Source organism: Myiozetetes cayanensis, unplaced genomic scaffold (assembly GCF_022539395.1).
Source record: "Myiozetetes cayanensis isolate MyiCay16 unplaced genomic scaffold, myiCay2020 scf4, whole genome shotgun sequence".
Taxonomy (NCBI): Eukaryota; Metazoa; Chordata; class Aves; order Passeriformes; family Tyrannidae; genus Myiozetetes; species Myiozetetes cayanensis.
Window position 1 is genome coordinate 16180756 of NW_026087631.1, and position 24140 is coordinate 16204895.

Consider the following 24140-nt stretch of genomic DNA (forward strand, 5'->3'; position numbering starts at 1 on the left):
TGAAGGCAAAGATCACAAGCGTACAATTTAGGATTTTCAGTTAAATTAGAAACTTTTATATTTTTCAAAGTTAGAATATACATACATTGTGTATGTATACACATCTGCTCCTCTATGGATGCAGATGTGTTTAATCAAAAATTCTACTTAATTCAGAAATTACATCTGTCTCTGCTACACGGTTCAAGACTACTAGCAGTATCAAGTTTAAAATTTCCCTAATAAATAAATGTATTAATTAGAACAATGTCTTGTAAGCAAAGATTACAAGAACAAAAAAGAAGAACAAAAACAAAAGCAAGCACTGTGACTACTACACCCTTGCTCTTTTTTTGGTTGGTAATGAGAGAGGGATTGTGGATTGATATACTAATCTCAGGCCATCATTTGCAAAATTTAAAAAGGATATGAATCTGAGAAATGCTATTTGATAATGTGACTGAAAGACTCCTTTGAAAGAAATAAAGTTAATGTACATTTCTGCCTCTTTCTCACACCCTTTTTGCCCCAGGACTTCCTTAGTCCTGTACCAGAGATGCAGTGAATTCAAGAAGTTTGGGAGATTAAATAGGGTCTTTTCGTACGTGAATCAGTAAAAATCTCAGCTGATAAATAATAAAAAAACTTTTCTTACTACTCTTAGTAATTTAATGGGTTCCCCAATCCCAAGTTCACTTAAGCCATATAGGTAAAGATATTAAAATAACTCACCCATGAAAAAATCCCCAGAACTTTTTTAACTGGAGCATATCAGTCTTTGGGCATCTATTAAAAATATCTGGACCTGAGGCCACACAGCATTAATGTCAACCCTCCAAAATCATGTTAAGCCTAGCTGTCCTGATCAAGCAGTTCGTATTTTTAATGAATTCCGTTTCTGAAGTCTTTGAATTCCTTTTAAATTCCAAACAAAACTGGTTCCTGAACATGAAGCAATCCAAAATAATCTCACCAGACCTTATATTAGCAAAAGAGGGAAAAAAACGCTTCTAAGAGCTAGTGATGACTTATATTTCTGGTCTACAAAAAATTTCACAACACACTTAGAAATTGTAGCAAGCTTTTCAGTAATCTTGAGACTCAGAGGGATATGGCATGGCATGGCCCCAACTAACTCTGAATATCATAACATTTGCTGTGCAGAATCCTCTTTGCTGAAAAGGATTTGCATGATTCAAACACAGCAATATCTGAGCAACAGGTGAAAATACAAGACTTAGTAGGAAAAGGTAGGTATTCTTTTCAAGGACCAAAGATTAGAAATCAGTGTAAAAAAGCAAAATTATGCTATTAAGATTATGTGAAGACTGAATCTGGAAGCAAAAAATAGAAGTGGCATTTCCCATCTGTGAAAATTTGTTGGTATTCTGCAAGTCAGAAGCACGTGCTCAATTAAGTCTTTGATATAAATAATGTATACTGGTACTTTATTCTTCACCCATTCACCCTTGCCAAAATCTGAAAGTCTTTCCATTTCAAAGCACATCGACTTTTAAGAAAAATAAGACGTATTTTGACTTTAAGCAAGATGACACTCCATTTTGCTGCTTGTAGTAGAGAGTCCCATTATGCTGGAGCAGAATTCTGTCATTCTCAGTGTTTAAAACATGGGGATTTTTTTCTTATTTGCTTTACACCAAAAAGTTACTGGAAGAAAAGCTAAATGAGATGCTAAAAACAAGTTAATCCACATCTGTTATCACTAATGCCAAGGCAAGAAAACCAGCCGTGGTTATCATGAAGGTGTTCACAGGCGGATCCATGTCCCCTTTTCTGGAGAAACAGTGTAGATTATAGACATAATTTTCTAATACTGGAAAACCATTAATAAATATTAACCTATTTATCCTGCCTAATCTAAATTACCTTAAATCTGTGCTAGCAAAAAGTTGAAGATAACAATTAAGACCTTTGTCAGCTTCCAATCCAGTTTTAAGTAATGAATAGCATTTCTAGGACTGGCTTCCAATTTATAACTTCAGTGTGCTGGAGCACAAAATGCCATCACAGCTGCAAATATGAGTTAAAAAAAAAAAAAAACCAGACAAAAGCTCTACCACATATTTTTCTAATTTTACTAAGGTCTAGCAAATATATTTGTTGCAGATAATGCATAGCTATGTACAGAAAGTGAATAAAGACTTAGTCAGAACCTAGAAAATACAGGTTCCAGTTCAACAGTTGGAAATAGCACCAGCAATATGAAGAACAGTCCAAGTTACATGATAACATTTATTACAATTTTTAAAACAGAAATTTTGATCCACTGATAACAATGGCGCCAGCTGCAACAATATTAAAATAGATTAAAAATATTTCAGCAGAAGTGCACAAAAAACTGTTCACCTGCTGCTTCTTGTCTTACAGCAATGTGGTAAATCATGCAATGTTTTTATAAATTTGGAAAGGCAGAAGTCCTGTGACTGGTGCCTCTTGCCACCTCACTCTGCAACTATTATACATCTGATTTGCTTATTAGCAACCATGAGTATAGCCATATTGACAGGTAAATCACAGGAGCTCCCGGTAAACTGCCACTTGCTAAACACTTAACACAATTTTATTGTACTTGACTGAAATCTATGCAAACTCTTTTAAAATAGAAAAGTATGCTTATTTTATTCTGAAAAATATTGGGGAAACATAGCAATGGAACATAAAATCTCAGTGGGTAGAAGGAATTAAACAAATATCTTGTCTACATGATCACTGTGCAAAACTAATATTCAGCATTCCACAGTGAATTAAAAGCAGGTTGCATTTTGTCAATGAAAACAAACCTATTCTGACAATGAAAACAGCCACGGGATATTTGCCTTCAAATATTTTGAAACTCGAGTTAATGAAAAGGTAAACAGTGTGGTCTGCATTTCCTGAGACTACAGAGTATTGCTAGGGATTGAAAATCAATTATTTTGTTGTTTGTTTAATAGCTAAATGTGGGAAAATAAGAAATAAAATATTGGAAAATTAACTTTTGTTAAAGCACAGAAGGGATACCTTCTTTAGCTGGGGATATTCTATGGCCAATCAACAGCAACCAATACAGTCATGATGGCACAGTCACCACTCATCAACAGTACTGTACTAATTAATTGTACATATTCTTCTACTGCAATGAGGTTAAAAACTCTCTAAAAAAGCATCAGCATTAATCTATAAATTTGTTTTGAAACATGAGCTCTATCCACTACAAAGTGTGACCTTAACAGACTTTCACACCCCTGAAAAACAGGACCAGCAGCAGAAAATAACCGAAACAACATATCAAACCACCAAAACAATTCCATAAGGTAACCTGTATTATATGTTTTCAAGAATTAAAGCAAAATTAAAGCCTATTTTAAGTAAATATGAGAAGCACACCATCAGTCATGACCATGAATATATAAAAAATTAGGGGATGAAATAAAAAAGTTTAATTATATTCCTTCAGCATTCTTGGCAATAAAATTGTCCTCTTAGAAAATAAAATTCCAACTGTAAACCTATAAATTCATTTAAAACAACAGCATCAGTTATTTCATTTTGGGGCTCCTACACTATATGAAACCAGCATAAGGCTGATGCATTTGAAATCTTGGCAAAAGAATCTCCTATGGGAAGTGAAAAAAGGTCACTTTTGAATTTAGCATCTCTCTTTAGGAATGAAATCCCTCTCCACATGTCCTCATTCATCCAGAATCTTCAGTTCTGCACCATTTCTAACATCACAGTAAACAGTTTCTGACTGGTTCACGTTCAGACTGGAAAATCTTGGTCAAATAAATTTAAAAGAAGAATGTTGCTTTTTAGCTCCATGCCAGTGTAGCTGTGACCTTTTCCTTACTCTATTCTGTCATTAAGAGGAGGAAAGGCAGTAAGATGTTTCTATCCAAACTATTCTGCACCACAAACGCCAAATTCCTATGATGTCTTCCTATTAAATTGATTTTGCTGACATGAAACATTGAAAATCTTGCTGCACACTATGCTGAACTGAACTACATCACACATGACACACACGCAACAGAATAGTTACATTACAAACTAATGATGCCATTATACGAGTAAATGACCCAATTCTACATTAAAATTTAGCGTCTGGACTAAAAGCATTTCAGATTTCAGACTCCCTCAGTGGACTACCCATAGGAGTTTAGGATAATGTGACAGAAAATGCACTATTTCATGTTCTGAGATTTTTTAATTCAGAACTGCTTTCTGGTATCACTTCTGCAACACCTCCCTTGAAATAGTACTACTCTCAACCTCAGCTGCTTATTTCAACAAGGCTCTTCCCACTTCTGTGTCATCTCTTACAGACACCACTGTTTAGATAGCTAATATTTAATAATGTACCATCAGTGGGCTTCAAGAGAAATGTTACACTGAAACTAATGGGCCACATTAGGGGTGTTAAAATTCCACCTTTATTTCAAGCTAATGTTTCTCATATTTTGATCACATGTGGAAACTTTTCCCTGCATTTAACAGTATTGAGAGCTTTTTTCCAACTGTTGTTGAAAGTTCAGATTATTTACCCTAACTGAACCATGTATATGTACTATATAAACAAAACAAATCTATTTATAAACACGAAGAGAACACTACCATGTTTCCTAGTATTCTGTTCCAATCATTAGGGATTAGCCCACCAGGCTATATGACAAACCACTTGCACAGATATGCAATTTTTTGTAGGTATGTCCTAGTGGATAAACTCCTTCGAAAAGAAAGATCTACAATGAAGATGCACTACAACATACAAAATGCACCATGCAAAATGCATGTACTTGCAACCACATATGCATCTTTTCCTAAGGAGTGCTCTCACACTCACAGAAGCAGGGGAAAGAAAATAAAAACCAGCAAGACTTACCTTTCTGCAGACACTTTCAAAATTAACTTCAGTCCTAAGAGCAAGTCTGGTAACTTCATCTGGCTTTATTTCCTGTAGATGAAAGATACATTTATTCTTCATATGACCAGATTTTAGCAAGTCTAAGGTTCACCTTCTTCAGGAACATTCTAAACGTGGCACCTCCTTGATCTCTTAAAGGAAGAAAACCAGTTTGTTATATGGAGATTTTTTTGGTATGTATGCAAACACTACATTTGCTTACTTTTCCAAAACACTACACTATACCTACTCTGATTGTATCTACTACTGCTGAAGGCAAGAGAGATATTTCAACAGCAAAGTATTTACAGAAGTATTGCAATTGCCCATACTGCTGAGCTACAAATGAACTTTGGAAGGCTTTAAATATGCCACTTATCTTAGACTCTGAAATGATATCAGAACTTTTCAACATATGTGAATATATAAGTTTAAGACAACGAAATTGAAATCAGAAAAATCTCTTTTCTAAAGAGATTGACTACACATGCGCTTTGCATTCCTGGGCTCAAGCATTTCTATTGGCAGCCAAAATAGAGGAATGAAAATCCTGGACAATTGGATTTTGTTAAAAGTGGACTATTTTATGAAACATGCCGCCATGACAGATTTCTCGCTGTTTTAAGATACATATTTTATATATGTTGTACTACAAAGTGCCCTATTAACCTTATTAGTTGAATTAACTGAATATTGTTTTTTTAATCCTAGGGCACTGTGACAAAAAATCACGTTACATATCGTTGTTTCTCAGATGGTCATTTAAAAAGCATTTTAACTACTGTTATGCAGAACCAAATAACTTCCACACATTCATAATACTGAAAAACTGAAAATTCTGGACAGAGAAACTTAAGTTATTCTGATAGCTTTCATGTTCAACAACCATATTTGTTACTTTCTCTTTTTCCCTACTAAACCATCTGTGAAACCTGTTCCAACACCTTCATTTTACATTCTGCTCCACTGTTAAGTTCCATATTCTACCCTTGTCCTAAATCCAGAGCAGTATGCACACTTCCTTAGATGCAATTTCATGAAAAACTAAGTTGCTTATTTTCTTATACAAGGCCATATCTTGCATCTCAAACTCTTCGATACAGAAGGTATCTTACAGACAAGTTGCAAATTATCTAGATCTTTAGGGTGTTATATGAATGTCATATGTTTTAAAACTATAAGAAAGTATCTAGTAATGGGGAAAAAAGTAAAATAACTAAATTATAATAACAACAAAAAAGGTATCTTTTTGAGAATGTCAGAAGAGCTTCCTGACAATGAGGTCTAGAAGTCTGCAAAATCATCTCCCAAGGGTACTAGTGGAAGCCCAAACACTTAAGAGGACAGAATCCACACTGGAAAAACACTAATGGATGTAGGAAACAATCTCTTACTGGCAGAGGAACAGTTGGATGATCTAATAGAGATGGAAAAGACCTATGATTCAGTTTTCCATGACTTTTCAAAGTGTTTCACAGATGGTGAAAGTAGGACATGTTGGTTCCGTGACATGCTTACTGTCACATAGTTGGTTGTGGGTAACAAAAGAAGCTCTGGAACCCAATACTACTCATTAAATCAAGCTGTTGCTTTATTAAAAAAAGGTCATTTTTCCCAAACAAAAATGCCTATTTCCTGTCTCTTTAGGATTTAAATGCAGTAACCTGTTTCAGAGGGGAAGCAGATAAATGTCAGTAATCCTTACATGAGAATGTCAAAGATTTAATTTTTATATGACAATACTGCAGAGTTCTCGAAACATTGCAGAATCATGAATAATAATGGAGAATGAATTACACTTTGGAATGCGAAGTCGAAATGCCTTCCTGAAATGCCTAGGATACAGAATGAGGCCAAGAACCTCCTGTTAAGGCTTAAATCCCCGAATTTATAAATCATCTCCTTCACTTCTCTTAGACTTAAGGCAAACCAAGCATTTTTGACCTACATATCCTTCAACAACACCCTGATTTTGTAAAAGCAGCCATGTGAGTCAAATTATTGTAACTGGTAGACCTTTATTCTGTGTCTATTAATGGTCAGCAGCAGACAAAAAGCCAGAAAAAGGACATGGTCATCTTTTTCTCAGCACAGTTTTCTCAACTTTGAGAAGCACATAGCTCAAGAACTCCTGTCTCAAAACCTTTGTATTGAGTATCTATTACGAAATCCTCTTTCACCAATTATGTTAAGGGATGTTATAAGTGGTTGACACTTCCTGTATCTCTGAGACCAGTCCAGGGATCCCTCCTTCCTTGCTGCTGCAGCCCAGCCCGATGCATCCAGAGACCTGGAGGTGTCTGTCCCAGGTCAGCACAGGTAGTAGTTACTTTCTTATCAACAGGTTCAACCAGTGGTGACTCAGTTATGCAGCACGAAGGACATTCACAACTCATTTGAACTTAAGTACAGCCAGCTTAGATATCTTCCTCCTTTTCACCTGATCAGGACTGAAGCTCACTATTGAGCTGCTCCCACCCCCTCAAAGTGCACAAACCCATGAGCATTTTTGGATCTCTCAGTATCTGCACAGTATATCCTTCTGTCCATCTAAAACCCCTCTGCCTGTTTCCAGAGTTCTTTCTATCCATCCAGAACTCTTGTATGCATCTCATGGGCCTCCTACTCATTGTCTGGCAGCAAGTCACTAACAGACAGATGCAGGAACTCACACTCATCTTACAGGTAGCCCACGCTCACAAGTTCCTTCCAAACCCCAGGCCTTTTACCCACTTGATACTCCTTCCAGACCATAGAATGACAGAAACATGGAATGATTTTGGCTAGAAAAGACCTTAAGGATCATCTATTTCCAATCTCACCATCATGGGCAGGGACATCTTCAACTAGACCAGGTTGCTCAGGGCCCCATTCAACCCAGCACTAAACACTTCCAGGGATGGGGCATCTGTAGCTTCACAAGGCAACCTGTTGCCATGCCTCACCATCCTCACAGTAAAGAATTTCTTCCTAATATATCCAATCCTAAGCTACTCTCAGTTTAAAGCTATTACCCCTTGTCCTATCAGTACATACTCTTGTAAGAAGTTTCTTTCCCACTCACTGCTAAGTCCAGGTTGAGGTTTGCTAGGGAATGACACATGCCAAAGAGACACACATGGAGGGTCGAAGCTCATGAATGTAAGACACTGCGCCTGCCCTCGTCAGCAGAAGGCACCAGGCACACAGCCTTTGACCTGCATCCCAGTCCAGATGTTGTGCCAAGAGCCTAACTTGCATCACTCACCTCAGTCTCACCCATAGCTGCACCTAGGACATACAATGTCCCTGTCCTCCTAGTTGGTGCAAGTGCTGTTCTTGCCCCTGTGACTGGAGCTGAGACCTTCACCCACTGTTGCTGCTGTGCACACCAGGCTTGCACCTACACCCCTGGCCTGACTCTTCCTGCTGACCCCATACTCCCTCCCACCAGTCCTCCCAGTAGCTGCCACCTCTCCTTACAGCACTCAAGCAAGGGGACAAAGAAGTGAGATTACACAGTTAAGATTTATAAAACGACCGACTGTGGTGATCAGTCACAGTGCTTGGATAGGTAAGTCTATAACTAGCACTGGTTGGGATCGGCCCCTCTGATACTCACTCCCACTTACTCCCCATAAGCAATGCTTAGTAAGTTTTGTACAGTCCACAGGTCCTCCCATATGCACAATCTTCATATTGTTTTCCCTTCTTATCAGTTACAAAGTCCAAGCTGGCCTTCCCCAAAACAGTATCAGTAGTTTATTAATGGCCCATTACTTAGTGATTGGAGACCATTTCTTTGTCCCTGTCTCTGTTTATCCCTTGACCACCAGTCTGTTGCTCTCGTGTTTTTGTTGATCCCTTCCCCCTTCACTTTCTATCTCCTTAGCATTGAGAAGGTCCACTACTGGAGGCTCACAATGGAAAACACTCACTGCCTTCCACATACTCTTAGAGATTACAGCTGTTTTCTCAGATCATGTTAGTGCTTGGTGTCATAACCTCCCGTGCCAGTAGGTCCAAGACTGATGAGGTGTTATGTTCCAAGCGAACAAGGAATACAAAACAGGGAATAAGATAAGTATGGTATTTTATGAAGTATCCATTAAACAATAATCCCAGATTAGGAAAATATAGACAAAGCCCCCCTACGCACACACTCTTTCTCCTTGAAAATAATCTCTGACAAATGTTCTAAACAAATATCTAAAAAAAACCCACAAAAAACCCAAACCAACCCAACCCAAACCAAGCCTTAAAAGTTAGATATTGACATACTGACTGCCTCTTGAAGGATGATAAAGAACTGTCAGGATCAACAGACCCTTCTCCCCTGCAGGCTGACCACGTTTCCTCTTGTGGGAAAGACAATTACAAGATAGACAATTACAAGAGGTAATACACTGCCAGCACTAATGGCATCAGTGCAATTGCTGGCAAATGCTGGCATGCTGATGGATAACAGATAGTAAGCAACAAGAGATGAGGTTGTTTTCTCTTACTAACAGACTGCACCCCTATCTCAACTTCTGCCATGAAACCCTTTAAGAGACAGGGACATGAGCAAGGAAAGACTCTCTGCAGGATGACATACATGACAAAAAGCACAGTGGTGTAGCTCTCTGTCCTGGTGCCTGGGCTGAGCCAAAAACAGCCAGAGGAGCAACCAAGATGCGACTGGAAGGAGGTGGCAAAGGTGACAGAGCTGCAGCAGCAGGACCAGCCTGACTCAATTTTCCTACAATTTTCACAATGTGGGGATTGAGGCTCCTCTGGGCATTCACTCCAGTAGGCACTGGAGGGATGTCAGGAGAACTGACCCATCAGCCAGCTGGATTCCATCAAGGCTGCAGGCAGACGACCAGGCCTTAGCCTGAGATTAAGTTTAATAAACAGGATGTGCAAAACTACTGGACATGACTTAAGAAAACTGCTGGTTGCAACGGATAACCAGAGAAACTGAAGAGTGGCTGGATTTTACTGATCATCAGGGGAGAGTTACATTATAAACAGACAAGCTTTGAGGAAAGGTGGGGTACAGGGTAGATTTCAGGAGTGGGATGTCTTGCAAGGTACCAAGGTAACTGTAGAGGTACTAGCACACGGAGCCAATATTGCCTAAAAAGTCACACTGAAACATCAAATTTGTGTAAAGTAACAATGGGTGGGCAAAGACTGGCCTGTGATGAGAAAAGTGAGTGCTGGGGCACAGGAAGGGGCAGCTGTAGGGCAGCCATTCTGCTCTGAAATGAACAACCAGAGGTGCAAGCTCACCCCTGGGCTTACAGAAACTCAGAACTGCAAAGTTTGGACTTTTTTTTTAAAATAAACCATAACTGCCTTACACAGAAAGACCAGACTATATTGAAGAGAAGTATGTCAAGCATAAATGGCATATGAAAATACTATTTCATGCTTATGCTGATTGTGGTAGCTTCAGACAATACTTTAAGCAAGTGATACTGAGGAAGATAAATGTTCTAACTGAAAAGGCATGGAAATGCAATTTATTGAATAGGCTTTGGAAAACAGCAAGGACAAAAAAACCCACTGTCAGTTAAGGCTTCAACACATGTCAGAAATGCAAGATTTTTCACATAAAATGTATTCCTAGCTATGCTGTCTCAGGTAGTTTTAGATGACTCAGAAGAAAAACTGTGCCAGTAGTGGCCTGTGGAAGCAATTTAGGAGCTGTTACACTATTAAAAACTACATGGTTTCAATTTTGTTTTGACTAGTATTTTTCTTTTACCTCTATCATGCAATTCTTTTCCTCATTATTTTTTCACCTTTTCTTAGCTGTACAAGATTTAAGCCTTCCCTTATTTTTATGCTAAAATGGAGAAATTTCTACAAAAAATAACTAATAGAATTAGGGTAAATACAAATAGATAACGGAACACTCTTACCAAGTCAAATATTTCTGGTGAAATCTCAACTGTAGTTTGTTACCCATTACTACACTTACATCTTTTTAAACATTAACCTAATTTTTTACCCATAAACATTAGTTTGAGACTACTTTCTCACAAGGTTTCTTGTGTTTTTCCACAGCAGTCAGTCTTATTTTGTTGCTTTCTGTCATTTTCCTAGGTCCCTTGGTGAGGAGCAAGGTATAGAAGAAAAAAACAAACCTCATTTCAGAACTGGTTTTCAGCTTCTTTTTTCTACAATGTAATCCCTGCATGGTTTCCTGTCATCATTACCAGTTTGTTCCCTAAGTCTGTAAGATTTCAGTATTTTAGTCATTCAGAACAAAAGCAATCTTAGACTCAAGGGTAAATAATACCATTGTGAAAGTACACAAAAGTGGTTCATTTACAACATAATGAAATAAATCAACCATGGTTCACCTGAAAGCTTAGAAGCTTTCCAAAAAGAAACGAAATCAATTATAATAGTAGAAATTTGTTTCAGTTACAGAGGTCTGTTTTCAAGAAATGCAGTACTCTTAATTGATTATACCAAACTGATTATAAAGAAAAAGTGCAATTTCTTCCCCTAAGTTTACAAATCCAAATCCTTTGTCAGTAACTGTGACCTAAATATATACACCAAAATTTCTACACATGTAAGTCACACTAGTGGACCATCATATCAAAGTAAATAGCATTCTGCCTGTATAAAAAAGTAAAATAAATACACCTCAAGACGCATCTTGCCAAGCTCCAATTTCAGCAGATGTGAGACCAAGATGAATAGCAATGCCAAGAGGGGAATTTGAATAAAATCAATAAACAGAAAAATAGTACAGAAAATTTAAACTGACAAGTAAAATCTGACATTGCCCAGTTAAGTGTAGCTTAAGCTTATTAGCAAGTTTATTAAATAGAGCAGTGCTACACTGACATATCTGCTTAATATTACAAAATCACTATGAAACTTTACCAACAGACAAAACAAAGCATTTTCAAGTAGCTGGCTACCCTCCTGCCTCTCAAGCCCCCTTCTGAGTAACCGAATGTCTTGAACTTTATCCACCACAGAGTAAAAATTTGAAGGTATGTGAGCTCTGTAAGTATTTTCTGCATTTGCTCTCATTTCTTAACTATGACTTTAAAAATAGGAATAAAATGGGAGGCAGTATCTGTCTTCGTAATATCACACAGAGGACGAGAAGTCTCATTCTAGACAAAGAGACTGCAGTCTTCCTTATTCCTGGAAATTTCATCTTTCATTTGGCTTTAGTTTTTTCCTCAATGGAATCCAGGCAATCCAGGTCACTCTCATCTTTAATCCATCACCTTTAAATTACTTAAAAGCCTTCCAGAGAGGTCTACTGATTTGTCTCAAATTCCTCTAACTACCCTAATGATAAGTAAACTCAGAACACTGTACTTGCTACTCGTTTGTGACTGCACCTTCTGCAGTAACGCATTCAACACCTGAAGACTCAGACTTTTGTTTTAATGATTTCCCGCTTTGTTAACTGTGACAAATAATCCCCCAAAACAATTTACTGCCTCTGGCTGAATGACAACATGAGAACGTTTAAAGGACGCAATTGTGCCATTTATTTTACTTGGTGCTAAGAACTAGACTGGATAATCTTTAAGATGTTTTGTTCATTGCATTTCAGTAATTCCAAGAACACCCAACGCTGCCTCCTGTTGCAGCAGACACATCTCTGGATGTGAAAGCATTACACCACATTTACCAAGAGTTTCAAGTTACTGCTGAGGAAGACTGAGGTTTTCAACCCACAGATGAGAATCCACTGAGCATCCGTAACAGTCTCGTCAGAAGCAGACTGATTTGACAAGAAATCCAGGATAGTGCTGTTGAGGCCGTCCCTGTCATAGGTCTGAACTTGACAGATGCCCAGAAAATTATGAAATGCCAAGCCACTTTTTCTGAATATTATTGCCCTTCATGAATGTCGTGGTTTTGCCCACCAGCCCATCCCTGGGGCTGAGGATGGTTTTGTCCAGGTGATTTCCGGACAAAAAAACCAATCAAAAAGTTCAGTGACGCCTTTGTTAATTACATCTTTAAGAAAACGGAAGAGAAAGGTTGGTTGCGCAGTTAAAAATTAAGCAGCCATGTAGGAAAGGTGGTGGTGGGCCCTGAAGTGGGCCGAGGCCTCCTCCTCCCCCGGCCCTGGGCCGGGGGGGCAGGTGCAGCACTGAAGCCTCCCTTCTCTCTTGTGAGAGAGTGAAGAAAAAAAAAGGTTTAAAAGACGAACTGCTTAGACGAGAAACCGCTGCAGAAGAATTCCAGCCATGAGGTAACAGGACTTCCAACGTCAAAGCTGGTAGCTGAAGCTGCAACAGGAGAGAGAAGAAAAGTTCAAAGGGGGGAGAGCTGCTTTTCCTCCCTTTCGCTCTCCCTCCCTTCAGCAGGGTAAAGACTGAAAAATAAAATCCCTGCCACTTGTAAAAGTTTGTTGGGGTGAGGAGACCCCTCATGCAGCTCACAGAGGAGCTTGTGGATGTACCAGAGATTTGTGACTTTAACAGAAAGAGAAAGCCTTATGGTGGAGCAGAAGTGGCTCGGATGAGGCAGAGTCCTGCTGAAGATTTATGACCCTGAGGGGGATGAGGACCTACGCTGGAACAGAGAAACGGTTCAGGTAGGGATGTTGGGATCCATGTGTGGGATCCATGCTGCTGGTGCTGGAGATTTGTGACCCTGAGGGAAACCTCACGCTGGAGCAAGAGACAGCTTAGGTGAGATATTAGGATCTCAGTGAAAGATCCATGCTGCTGCTGTTGAAGATTTATGACCCTGAAGCGGATGAGGACCTATGCTGGAGCAGAAAACGGCTCAGGTGGGATATTGGGATCCAAGTAAAGGATCCAGACTAGACCCATGCCGAGAAGTTAATCAAGGACTGTTCTCCCATGGGGAGGGACCTCCATAGGGAAACAGGGGTGAACTCTTAAACCATTATCCCCTGTAACCCTGTGGAAGAAGATCCATAGTAAGCAAGTGTCCCCTTGCAAGCCTATGGAAGGAGACCCTTCAGGACCTGGGTAAACCCCAGCCTTCGGTTTTAGCCAAGGAGGGGGGTAGGCCCAGCCCTGAAGGCTGACACAGAGAAGGAGAAGAAGTTCCAGCTGCAACGAAAGTGCTAAAAAGTTACTGGAGAAAGAGAGAGAGAGAGAGAGTTGGAATTCCAAGAATGAAAAAGGACTGCTTCTCCTCCTTGGACTGATATAAAGGGAGGTGGGGGGAGAAGTATCTTCTGTAAATACATAATACCTTTTACTTAAGTAGAATTATTGTAAATATAATTCTTTAGTTTTAGCTTGTTAATAATAAATACTCATACTTTTTTTTTCAATTCAGTCTCTTTTTGTCTGCATAAACCTTCTCTCAACTGATAGTAATTGTATGGGGGGTGTAAAAGTAAATTGAGCCAGGGCAAAACCACGACAATGAATAAAGTAAGTATCTGGATATCTCCATGCTAAAAACTTTCCTGTTCTTCTTTATTTTATTTTAACAGTCATTTGGAAAAAAACTGCACCCACCCATCCTGGAATCGTCAGCCCACTCGCTGGCTTACGCAGTTGAAATAGGGATTTATTCTTGGAGTTCTTGAGTGAATCCCAATTCAGGGGGCACAGGACAAAGGATGTGCTGAAAAACTTCAGCACCCCTCAGTTTCCACAATCCACTCACATCACATAAAGAAGGGCCTTGCTTTGCCTAGTAAGCCACACCCAGTTCATGCTGGATTTAAATAAAATGTAATTAAACACACTTGTTTTTAATACTCGAAAAAGATACAGAAGCATTTACAAAATCCGTAGGCAAAGAAATAAAAGAGAAGATATGTATAATCTACACCAAGGTTAAAAATGTCTCTGCCTCACTCAGGCTGACTTACCATTTTTCCTGGCAAGGCGACACTTAATATTTTCAATGTTTGTGCATATTTATGCCAGAGCCTACACCTTTCAGATAGAAAAAATGAAGGAGTCTATTTTTGGGAGCTATTGTAATGGTTTCTTTGGTGATTCACTGGCATAAATCCTTGTTTTCTAAATTACAGATGGACACAAAATCTACGTGGTGCTAATGTGCAAATCTTTTTAGAAAACACAGTACTCTACTGGGTGGTAAAAGAGACCATGAAAGACAATAACTAACTACTTCAGGGTGAATGTATCTGGGAAGGTGGGAGATAGGAATGTCTTTCCAACCTCCCAATGCTCTGCATGTTGTGGGAACTTCTCGCTACTGAACTGTTTTCATTTATTAGTCTTAGAAATATTTACTAATATTTTTTGAATAAATACAAATTCAGAATTTTGCATGTATTTAGGAACAACATCATCTTTTAACAAATGACTTCAAGAAGTTAAATCTTTGCTAAGCTTACACTCAGTGTAGCAAGTCTGATAAAAGTTCAAAGACAAGCAGATGTATAGGTTTAGCTTTCCATGGCAGTCAAGTTTTACTGTAAATACCTGTGTCATAAAGGACAGACAACTACAGGAAAGCAACACTACAATAAAAAAAAAAAGATTCCATGGGTTATTTTTTTTTTCCCCACCAGCTTATCCAACAAAGTTTTTCCCAGCAACTTGACCAGATGACTTGATTGTGTACCATCACTTACTGAAACCAGAGGTTTTGTCCAGCAGAAATGAAGACATTATCTCTCTAATTGAAGACAAGTTAAGTGAATTGTAATTTAAATACATTCTCCTGTATCATCAGGGTTTAAGATTATTATGATGTTCTACAGTAATTATAGTACACTTTTAAATATAGGACCTCTCTCTTAAAAAAAAAATCTTTCCTGAAATTAGTCATTTTCAATGTTGTTGGATTAATAACAACCTGGTCAGGAACACTACAAAACAGATAAAGAAAAAATGGTAAAATTTAATTCTTATTTTTAAATAACTGAAGGTATCACTAGAGGAAATTACCAGAACAGAATTTACCAAAAAAATCAAAAGCTTGAGAACCATCTCACTTTAGATGAAATATAGGGCATTTGATTTTGATGAAATTTAACTACTACTAACTTGTTAAAAAAAACCAAAAACAAAAACCAAACCTCCAAAATTAAAGTTAATCATTGGGAATGTAAGAATGTACTTCAAGTGGAACTTGTCTAGCAATTGTTCTTTTTGTAAACTACACTGGTGTCAGGTTTTTGCTGGCACCAATTTTAAACATTACTAAATGTCTACAGTATTGCTGTCTCAGTTTAGATCCAAGTGAAATTCAATGTCAACCTGTGAGTTTTCATCTAGTAAGTTTCACACTACAAAACTTTATAGTTTTCTGGTTTTATTGTTCTCTGGAAAATTAAAGTTATTAAAATATTCATGTAACAGAACTACACAATATTCCTATAAATATAGTTTTGACCAAATGGGTACCTTCTTCTAGCTAAATACCCTCATTCTGCTATGCTGCATAACCTATTTTAAAAGCAGAACAGGCAGCTGAGGGAAAGACTATTTATTCATGCTTTAAAACCAAACAAAATGAAAAAAACAACTCCCCAAAAGAAGATTTAACATGGCTAGTTGCTTAAGCTGTTGTAAAATACCCAAACTTTATTTGGCAAGTATAGGCTGCTCTTTGCTGCCACGTTTATAAACTAATTTAATATTTCAAGAGGTATGCAAGTCAAATGCCAGCAATTACATCAGTCTACCAAGATGAACACTGTGAACTTGGCATTTTATTTAGTCAATCAGATTAAATGAATTGTTTCATTTTGGAGGTTCACATCTGATTCAGTAGTCACAAACACTCATGGAGCAAACAGTTCCTGTTTTCAGCACAGTATACAAAAACAGCAAGTCTGCAATCTAGAGACAATTTCAGAAGTAAAAAGTACTATGAAAGCTAACTACAATTACAAGCATACAAAAGAAAAGTTACAAAAAAGGAAAAAAACAAGCTCAAAGTACAGCAAGCATGATGATGCCAAAATTGCTATTTAAATATTCTTTTTTCTTCAAACATCTTTTAGTTCTGAATGTCAATGTTCACTTGGACTGCAATGCAATCTGTATTTCACTCTGTACTGACAATTTGTTCCACAATGCTTTTCTAATATTAAAATAACAACCACGTGCGATTTTAGGGTTAATATATTTCCAAGCAGCCCTATGTTGGCTGGAACTGCCTTCGGTTTTGAATTACTATCCCCGGCATTCACCACGGCTGCCAGCACTGCTGCTGGCTGCCAGATGATCCGCTTTTGTGCAAACTACGGGAAAGCAGTGGCACCTGCCAGGAGAGGGCGCGAGGTACGCCTGGCACAAGGCACTGCTGTCTCCTGTCCTCTCCTCTCCCACATGGCAGGAGCATCAGCCAGCTACCAAGGCAGCCAGGGAAAGAACGTGCTGTATTCTCACAACATTCTCAAAGAACATGATGGTGGCTGACAAATGGGTGCAATCCACCTAATAATCCCCACCCACTAGATACTGGATTGAAACAGATGAGGAGACAAATGAAGACAGAAGAACCTGGAGAGGTGCAGGGTGAGGCGGAAGAGCATGAATTTACAGACCCATACCCACAACCCCTTTGTCTCCTTCCAGAAGGCATAAATGGAAGAGTTCAAAGATTAGACAAAATGCAGAAAGAAAGAACTTCTTATTTCCATCCCACTTCCCAGTAGGTACTATCTCCAGGAAAACTACTCCTCCTCCAGCCTTTTCTTCAAGAGCCACGGGAAAGAAAGTAAAATACATTTTGTCATTTCTTAGAGATCTTGAAAGTTCAGCAAGACAAACCTGTCACCTAATTTGCCCAAAGTGAAGGATAAAGGTGGGAAGAAGAGATCTGTTAACAAAAAGTGAAAAAAAGAGTTTCGCTTTTACTATCTCCAGATTTTCAAACTGGCTGTTCAAAGCTCCTGAGCAAAATGTTGGTATGCAAACTGCAAAAGAATTATCCTCAGTAAATACACACAAATTGTGTAAAAATCCAACGTCAGTAGTTGACCTTGTATCCTAGGGAATCCCATTCCAATTTTGTTACACCTTCTATGCCATATTTGATCATCCTTGACACTTTTCTTTATGGTTCTGCTAGGGTTTGACTGTTTTTTTCATACGTAAAGATGATTTATGCAGTATACAGTAAAATGATTGATTTTAATGGGAACAGACTGTCTTCTGCCTGAAGACAAGAGCAATACAGCATTTTCACAGATTTTTATGGTAACTCCTATGTCCACTTCCTAGTACCTACTGGTATCAGCCAATTTTGATCCAGTGAAAATGAATTACTGGAAATCTAATTCTCACCTTAACCTTACCACCACCACCACCACTACAGTATTTTTTCACATTTATTGCCATTGAATTTCTTCAGTCATATCACTGCCCTGTTAGTCAGTTTTGTAATATTATTCTGTAGTGTTTTTGTGTTAAAATCTTCAATATCCTGAAATTTTGGAATCATCAACCTCTGTCATTCATTCTCTTTTTCTGAATCATTTCCAGCACTGATCTGCACAAAACTCTACTGTTAACCTTCCAATACTATGAAAGCCAAGCATCTAGTCCTCTCTTCACTTACTATGTTTAATTCTGTGACTAAGAGAAGAAAACTTATATTCAAGAACCGCTTTTAAAAAACAAAACCAAAACAAAACCACAAAAAACCACTAGAGGCTTTAGTGAAAGCTGGACAATTGCCTTTTTTTTTTTTTTTTAATTTAAAACAATATACAGACTCAATCAGCAACATCCACTATGTATTTATTCCTTCAAAGAACTCTCATTGATTTGCAAGGCATGACTTTTACCACCTAAAGGTATGATTATTCTGCCTGATCCTATTCATCCATGTATTCACTAAACCCACACTTCAATAAAAGTGCCAATGAGTCTATCCAGCAACTGAAGTCATGTTTACGTTACTATTACATTCCCAGAACAGACTTTATTTTTTATTTAAGCAGGATGCAGCCATGGGGGAAATAAGATTCTACACACAAAAGCATCAATTGGAAAAAAGAGTCATAGCAGCTACAGTCACAATTTTGAATTAATTAGTTTCCAAGTGACTATAAAGATACTTACAGTAGGTCTCCGATTTCTTCCCCTCCCACCCCCCACAACTGCTTCAATTAGAAGAAATAAAACCTTTACCACAATATTAAAGATGAATTTCTTTTAAATCTGTGAAACACAAAAGATTTTATTTCTGTGTGAAGTTTCTTCATGAGAAAGAAGATAAAAAGATATTGAGACAGTCTAATATTGATCCACCATACCAAATGTTTACTATTTACTGGAGATATTCTTCTTAACTTGTCCAGAATAAATTAAATATGAAGACCAGCTATTATACAGCAACAAAGTAATTAGAATTGCTTCAGAGATCTCAGAAGAATCATCTTATCTGGCAACTACTATTACACCTCAGCATGAGATGGTCAAAATATAAAGGAAAGGCATACAGTACTAACAGAAACATTTTCTGTTTCAAGGTCTCATGAGTTACGGAGAAGGTTAAGAAAAAGACCCAAGCTGGTGCAGTAGAGTGAAATACATGTTGAGATGATGAAAGAAGTCAAGAACCACTCCCCTATTTTTAATACGCATAAATATTTTCAAAATGAGTGCAGAAACATTTGACATGCTGTCATTTGACAGAATAATAATAAGCATTTTGGTTTGCTGTCACTGTTCAATTTTCACATACATTAAGGCATATGGATTGCATTAATTTTTTTTTTACTACAGCAAAGTTGCCTCTTTATTAAAATAAACAACAAAAATACTTAAGCAGAATTCAGAAACGAGATGAAGTTTCATCTGCAAGCCATATTTTTTTAAAAAGTGAAGATAGTTTATTCTGCATTCTTACCAAAAAAAAAAAAGATAGTAAAATTCTTACACAAGACTTGATAGGAAAAAGCTTCATCTGCAAGCCATACTTTTAAGATAGCTGACAACATGTACTTAGAACCTACTTTAATACTTTCCTTAAGTTGTCTCAAATCCAACAAAAAGCTGCCTTTGTGACCTGTTTTCACTTTGTAGCTAGGAATCTAGCACATAAGAAAAAAAGCACATGATAACTGCTTCTATTTAAGTATCTTGTCAACAACAAAGTCCTCAAAAATGAAGCTGATATTTTTACTAACTTTTATATTTAAGAAATGCAGCCTTTTTTTTTTTTTTTTTTTAATGCAATCCAGGGCAGTATTTTGATGTAAAAACAATTAAAAATAATTCTGTTATCATAATGAAACAAAACAGTAGGAATGGCTGTCAGGTTATTTTCTCATTCCAAACAAAAATTGTACAGTACAAGATCCCACCCTTTTTTTTCTTTTGGTTTTTCTTACAATTTAAGAATTTTTATGCTTGCTAACTAGGAAAAAATGTTTCATATTCTACAGCTTTCTTATGCTAATTTTTAAGATTGCTCATTTAAGATACTTTAACCCTGCAAGAGAAGCAAACAGGAGACTGACTTGGAAAAACAGTTGAGTATGGAGTTTCTCATTTTAGCATAAATATGAATGTAAGCAATGTATCAGAAAGATACATTGAAAGAACTTGAAATTCTATGAAGATTAGGAACAGAACTCAGCCAGTGACTCAGTATACTAACCTGCCTTCTCACTATTTTAAGAATCATGTCAGAAAAAGGCGAGAGGTAGGAATATTCAAGTAAAGCAGGTATACTGAGAAGACATTTATGTAGTTTCCTCGTGAGGCAATCCTTCATCACTCTTATTAATCAATAAAAAAAGCATTAAATATCTCACCCTCCTCCATATCTTCAGACTTCTGACTCTTACTTTGCTTTAGCTTAACTTCTGCTCCCATTGTACCTAGAGAGCCCATTCCTGCAGAGCTTCACATTCCTCACTAGCTGAAAATCCATCTGAGTTTTGTATTTTCTATCTCTGTGTACATTTAGGCAGTGTCCCTACATTCCTCACAGGCTGTCTCTTCTTGCTTCCACCTTCTGTGGACTTCCTTTCTGTGCCTGGGCTCAGGAACACACTGTTTATCCATGCCTTCTTCTGCATTACATCAAGTGGTCTTTACATTATGTTTCCTAAGCTTTCTACTTCAGCCCTGACATAATCTGAGACAGCTGCTAAATGAATATTCAGTTAGTTTAACTGGATAAAAAGTCAGACACTTGCCAAAGCAAGGATCTGAACTGCTCCATTGAAGGAGGGTAGAATGACTTTGAGCTCTACCTCTTCTTCCTACCCTGAAATGGGTCTGTCAATGGCATCTGGCCTACCCCACTGTGAAAGTTGGTCCACCTCAGTCTTTTGTTGAGAAGCATCAAGGGCTGTTCCTAAGCTCATTACAATAAACTTTAGGAGCTTTCCATTACTCTTTCAAAAACCATTGTTATGAAGATTCTGTAACATCAAAATGAAAGTCTGCTATCTGTTATGAAGGAAAACACACAAGACTGTTGTTGGAAACACAAACCAGGAGAAAGAAATAGCAAAACTACAAAAAAGTGTGTTAGTCCTCACTCTTAATTTAAGAGAGTTTTACAGCCAGATGTTAGCTGAAACCCAAGCTACAAAAGACGAAAGCATTAACCAAAAAAGAAAACACTACCAGTAGAAGAAAATGATGAACCTTTTCAAAAAAGCCTGGTATTTCAGGATACAAGAATTCCATGCAAAAAGACTATTCTAAAAGAAAAACCTATCAAGTTCCTTACGGTGACCTACTATAAAAATCATCAGTAACCCAGTCTTGAGTAAAAGCCCCTTCTCACCCTTATCACTGTTCCTTTCATGAAATTGGACAATTGCTCTTCCAAGGCCAAAGACTGTTAAAACATTCTTCAGATTGAAGCTCTACCTTTTTAAAACAACTTGGCTTTCAAAATATTAATACTGGAGTTCACACTCAACTATACTTCTGTTTATATCATGCTAAAATATAAAGTTGAGAGAAAATAACTTAAAACATTATTTTTTCCTGTATCTCTCATGCTAAACTCATTATTCTGTGATGAATATTGTGGCTTAAGTGTATTAAAAAACCCATATTGTATTAACTTACCTGTTCCTCCAGTGACAAACTTCAGGAGAGAGAACATATCTTTCCAAGACATTTAACAGTGGTTGTGAACAACTGCTGTTTATTCCTGACAACTGGAAGACATTTGTCCTGCAAGCATTGCAAATTGCCTTTTGTCTGTATTTCCTTAATGGGCTTCCTCCAAACACAATATTGCTATAGCAACACCTGCCATAATGCCAAGGTTTTCATTGTAAGTTAAAGGCAAAAACTACCCCTAAATACATAATAAGGCAATGACAAAGTTATATTAAGACCTAATTTCAGCTAAAAAATGCAAACAATTCAAGACAAGCTATACATTATTAAGAAATCATTAGACAATCCACTACTTTTGTGTAAAGAAGTTTTCAAAAATATAATAGCTTCCTAAATATGGTATGAAGTACTCTGCCATGGATAATTAATCTATTTTGACTGACCTGACAAACAACTAAAGAAATTCCTGTAAGTATACACAATTTTACATTTCAAAAGAGTAGTATCATTGTAGAAGGACTAGAAAGGATCATACTGTTCTTTTTTCCCATCTTTCATGAATTGTTAAATGAATATTTTATAAGTTTTTGGCAAAATGAAAGCTGAACTCAAAAACCAGTGTATTATTCCAATAGCTTTGAGAACTCCTGCAAACAATTAACCCAGTTCCTGTATCCACGTAGCTGGAATTTTTAACTGCTCTCATTTCTCTCAATGTTTACTTTTGATTGTTGTGCTTGAGATATTTTTAATTGTATTTGCCAATTAAGTTATTTTTATTATCCAGTTCTAACAATGAAAATATAAAGAATAAAAAATGTCATTCTAACAATAATACAACAATAGATACTATTTGCAAATTCAAATAACAACAAGTTTCTTCATACAGTTTTCAGTATATGCAGAACTGTGCATGTGTGACTGCAGAAAGCATATTAAAAAAAAAAATAGACACAGAACAGTATTTAATCTAAAAAGGAAGCACCTAATACTGTCCCATTCCCAGGAAATAGTATATTTATAGTGAAATTATGTAAGCACTATCTGTTTAAACTCTACTCGAGGACAGGAAGAAAGCACCCCAAGAGCCAGTGATACGATGAGAGTTATCAGATAATAGCAAACATTTTGTCTTTCCCATTATATCAGACTGTAGTTGCTAAAGATCCATGGTAGAATGAGAACTTAAGATCTTGTAAATGAAAGTTCATATTTGTGTCTCATTCAGAAGGACAGTGTCTCTTTCATATGCCCTGCTGAGCTGCAGGCAGCCTCTAAGCACTGCACCATCAGGCAACTCTTTTTTTTTAGTTTTGATTTTCTTTTTCTTATGGCCTGCATGAAAGATAACAGCTGTTCACAAAGTGGCAGCAGCCATACCCAAATACTGTGTTAACCAAGAAACAGATTCCCCAAGTAAATGAACCAATACAAGAAGTTTGTGGGTTTACAGGCAGCTGAATGCAGAAATGTTAATTCTTAAGAAAGCAAAGAGTTCTCCCTGATTAGGATTTCAGCCCATTAGATTTTTTTTTGTGACTACAAGAAACTTAAGCCATTGCATTAAGAACTTCAATAAAACAGGCAACTGTGTCAAGGCCCCAGAATTTCAGTCTTTCTTCCCTAAGCTCAAAACAAATTCCCTGTGAAGTGGAATCCTCCTCTCATACCTTCTGAGGTCATCAGAATACATAAAGACCTTCACAAAGACTTTTCTGCCGCAAACAGTCCCAAGAAGACTTTTTTTTCCCTGGTTAAATGATAATGGGAAGGGAGGTCTGGGTCTTGTCTTGACTGATGGAAGAAAAAAACATGTTTAGAAATAGGTGTCTTTTGCAACTGGGAAAAATTCAGAAAAAAAACTGTACCATTTTCTAGTTTTTTTCAAATATGCTTTTTCTTCTACATACAGCAAGCCTTCATGCCTCCAACCAATAAAGAATTTCCAGAAGTTTTAAGTAACCATTTCGGTAAATGTTTTATTCTGAAAAGACACATATCGTCAGATTCTCGGGTAATATCCACTTTCTGGCTTCAAACCACTTTTGCTGGCGTAGTTATTTTATTGTTTTTTTGTCCTTTCAACTGGACTGCTTTTTTGCAGTTTGCAGCTCCTCAAGACTAATCATTCAGTATGAGAGAAGACAGGTATTTTTTCTTACATAGAGCATGTTAGAAGTTCATGGACTTCTTGGTGTAACATGGAAAATGAACAATTGCTATATCCTGCACATGGACAGGCCATCAATTTTTAAAGGATTTGAATCTCCTCTGACATGTGTTTGAGA

At 37.3% G+C, this 24140-nt stretch overlaps 1 protein-coding gene across 3 annotated transcripts in view; it reads right to left on the reverse strand.

Moving 5' to 3' along the window:
* Positions 1 to 24140, reverse strand: part of SRFBP1 (serum response factor binding protein 1) — a 62767-nt gene that overhangs the window by 18103 nt on the left and 20524 nt on the right. For all 3 annotated transcript variants that reach the window (XM_050329040.1, XM_050329039.1, XM_050329041.1), the window contains exon 4: positions 4862 to 4933. In XM_050329040.1, the coding sequence (XP_050184997.1) occupies positions 4862 to 4933 (72 nt within the window). The remainder of the gene's footprint in view (positions 1 to 4861; positions 4934 to 24140) is intronic.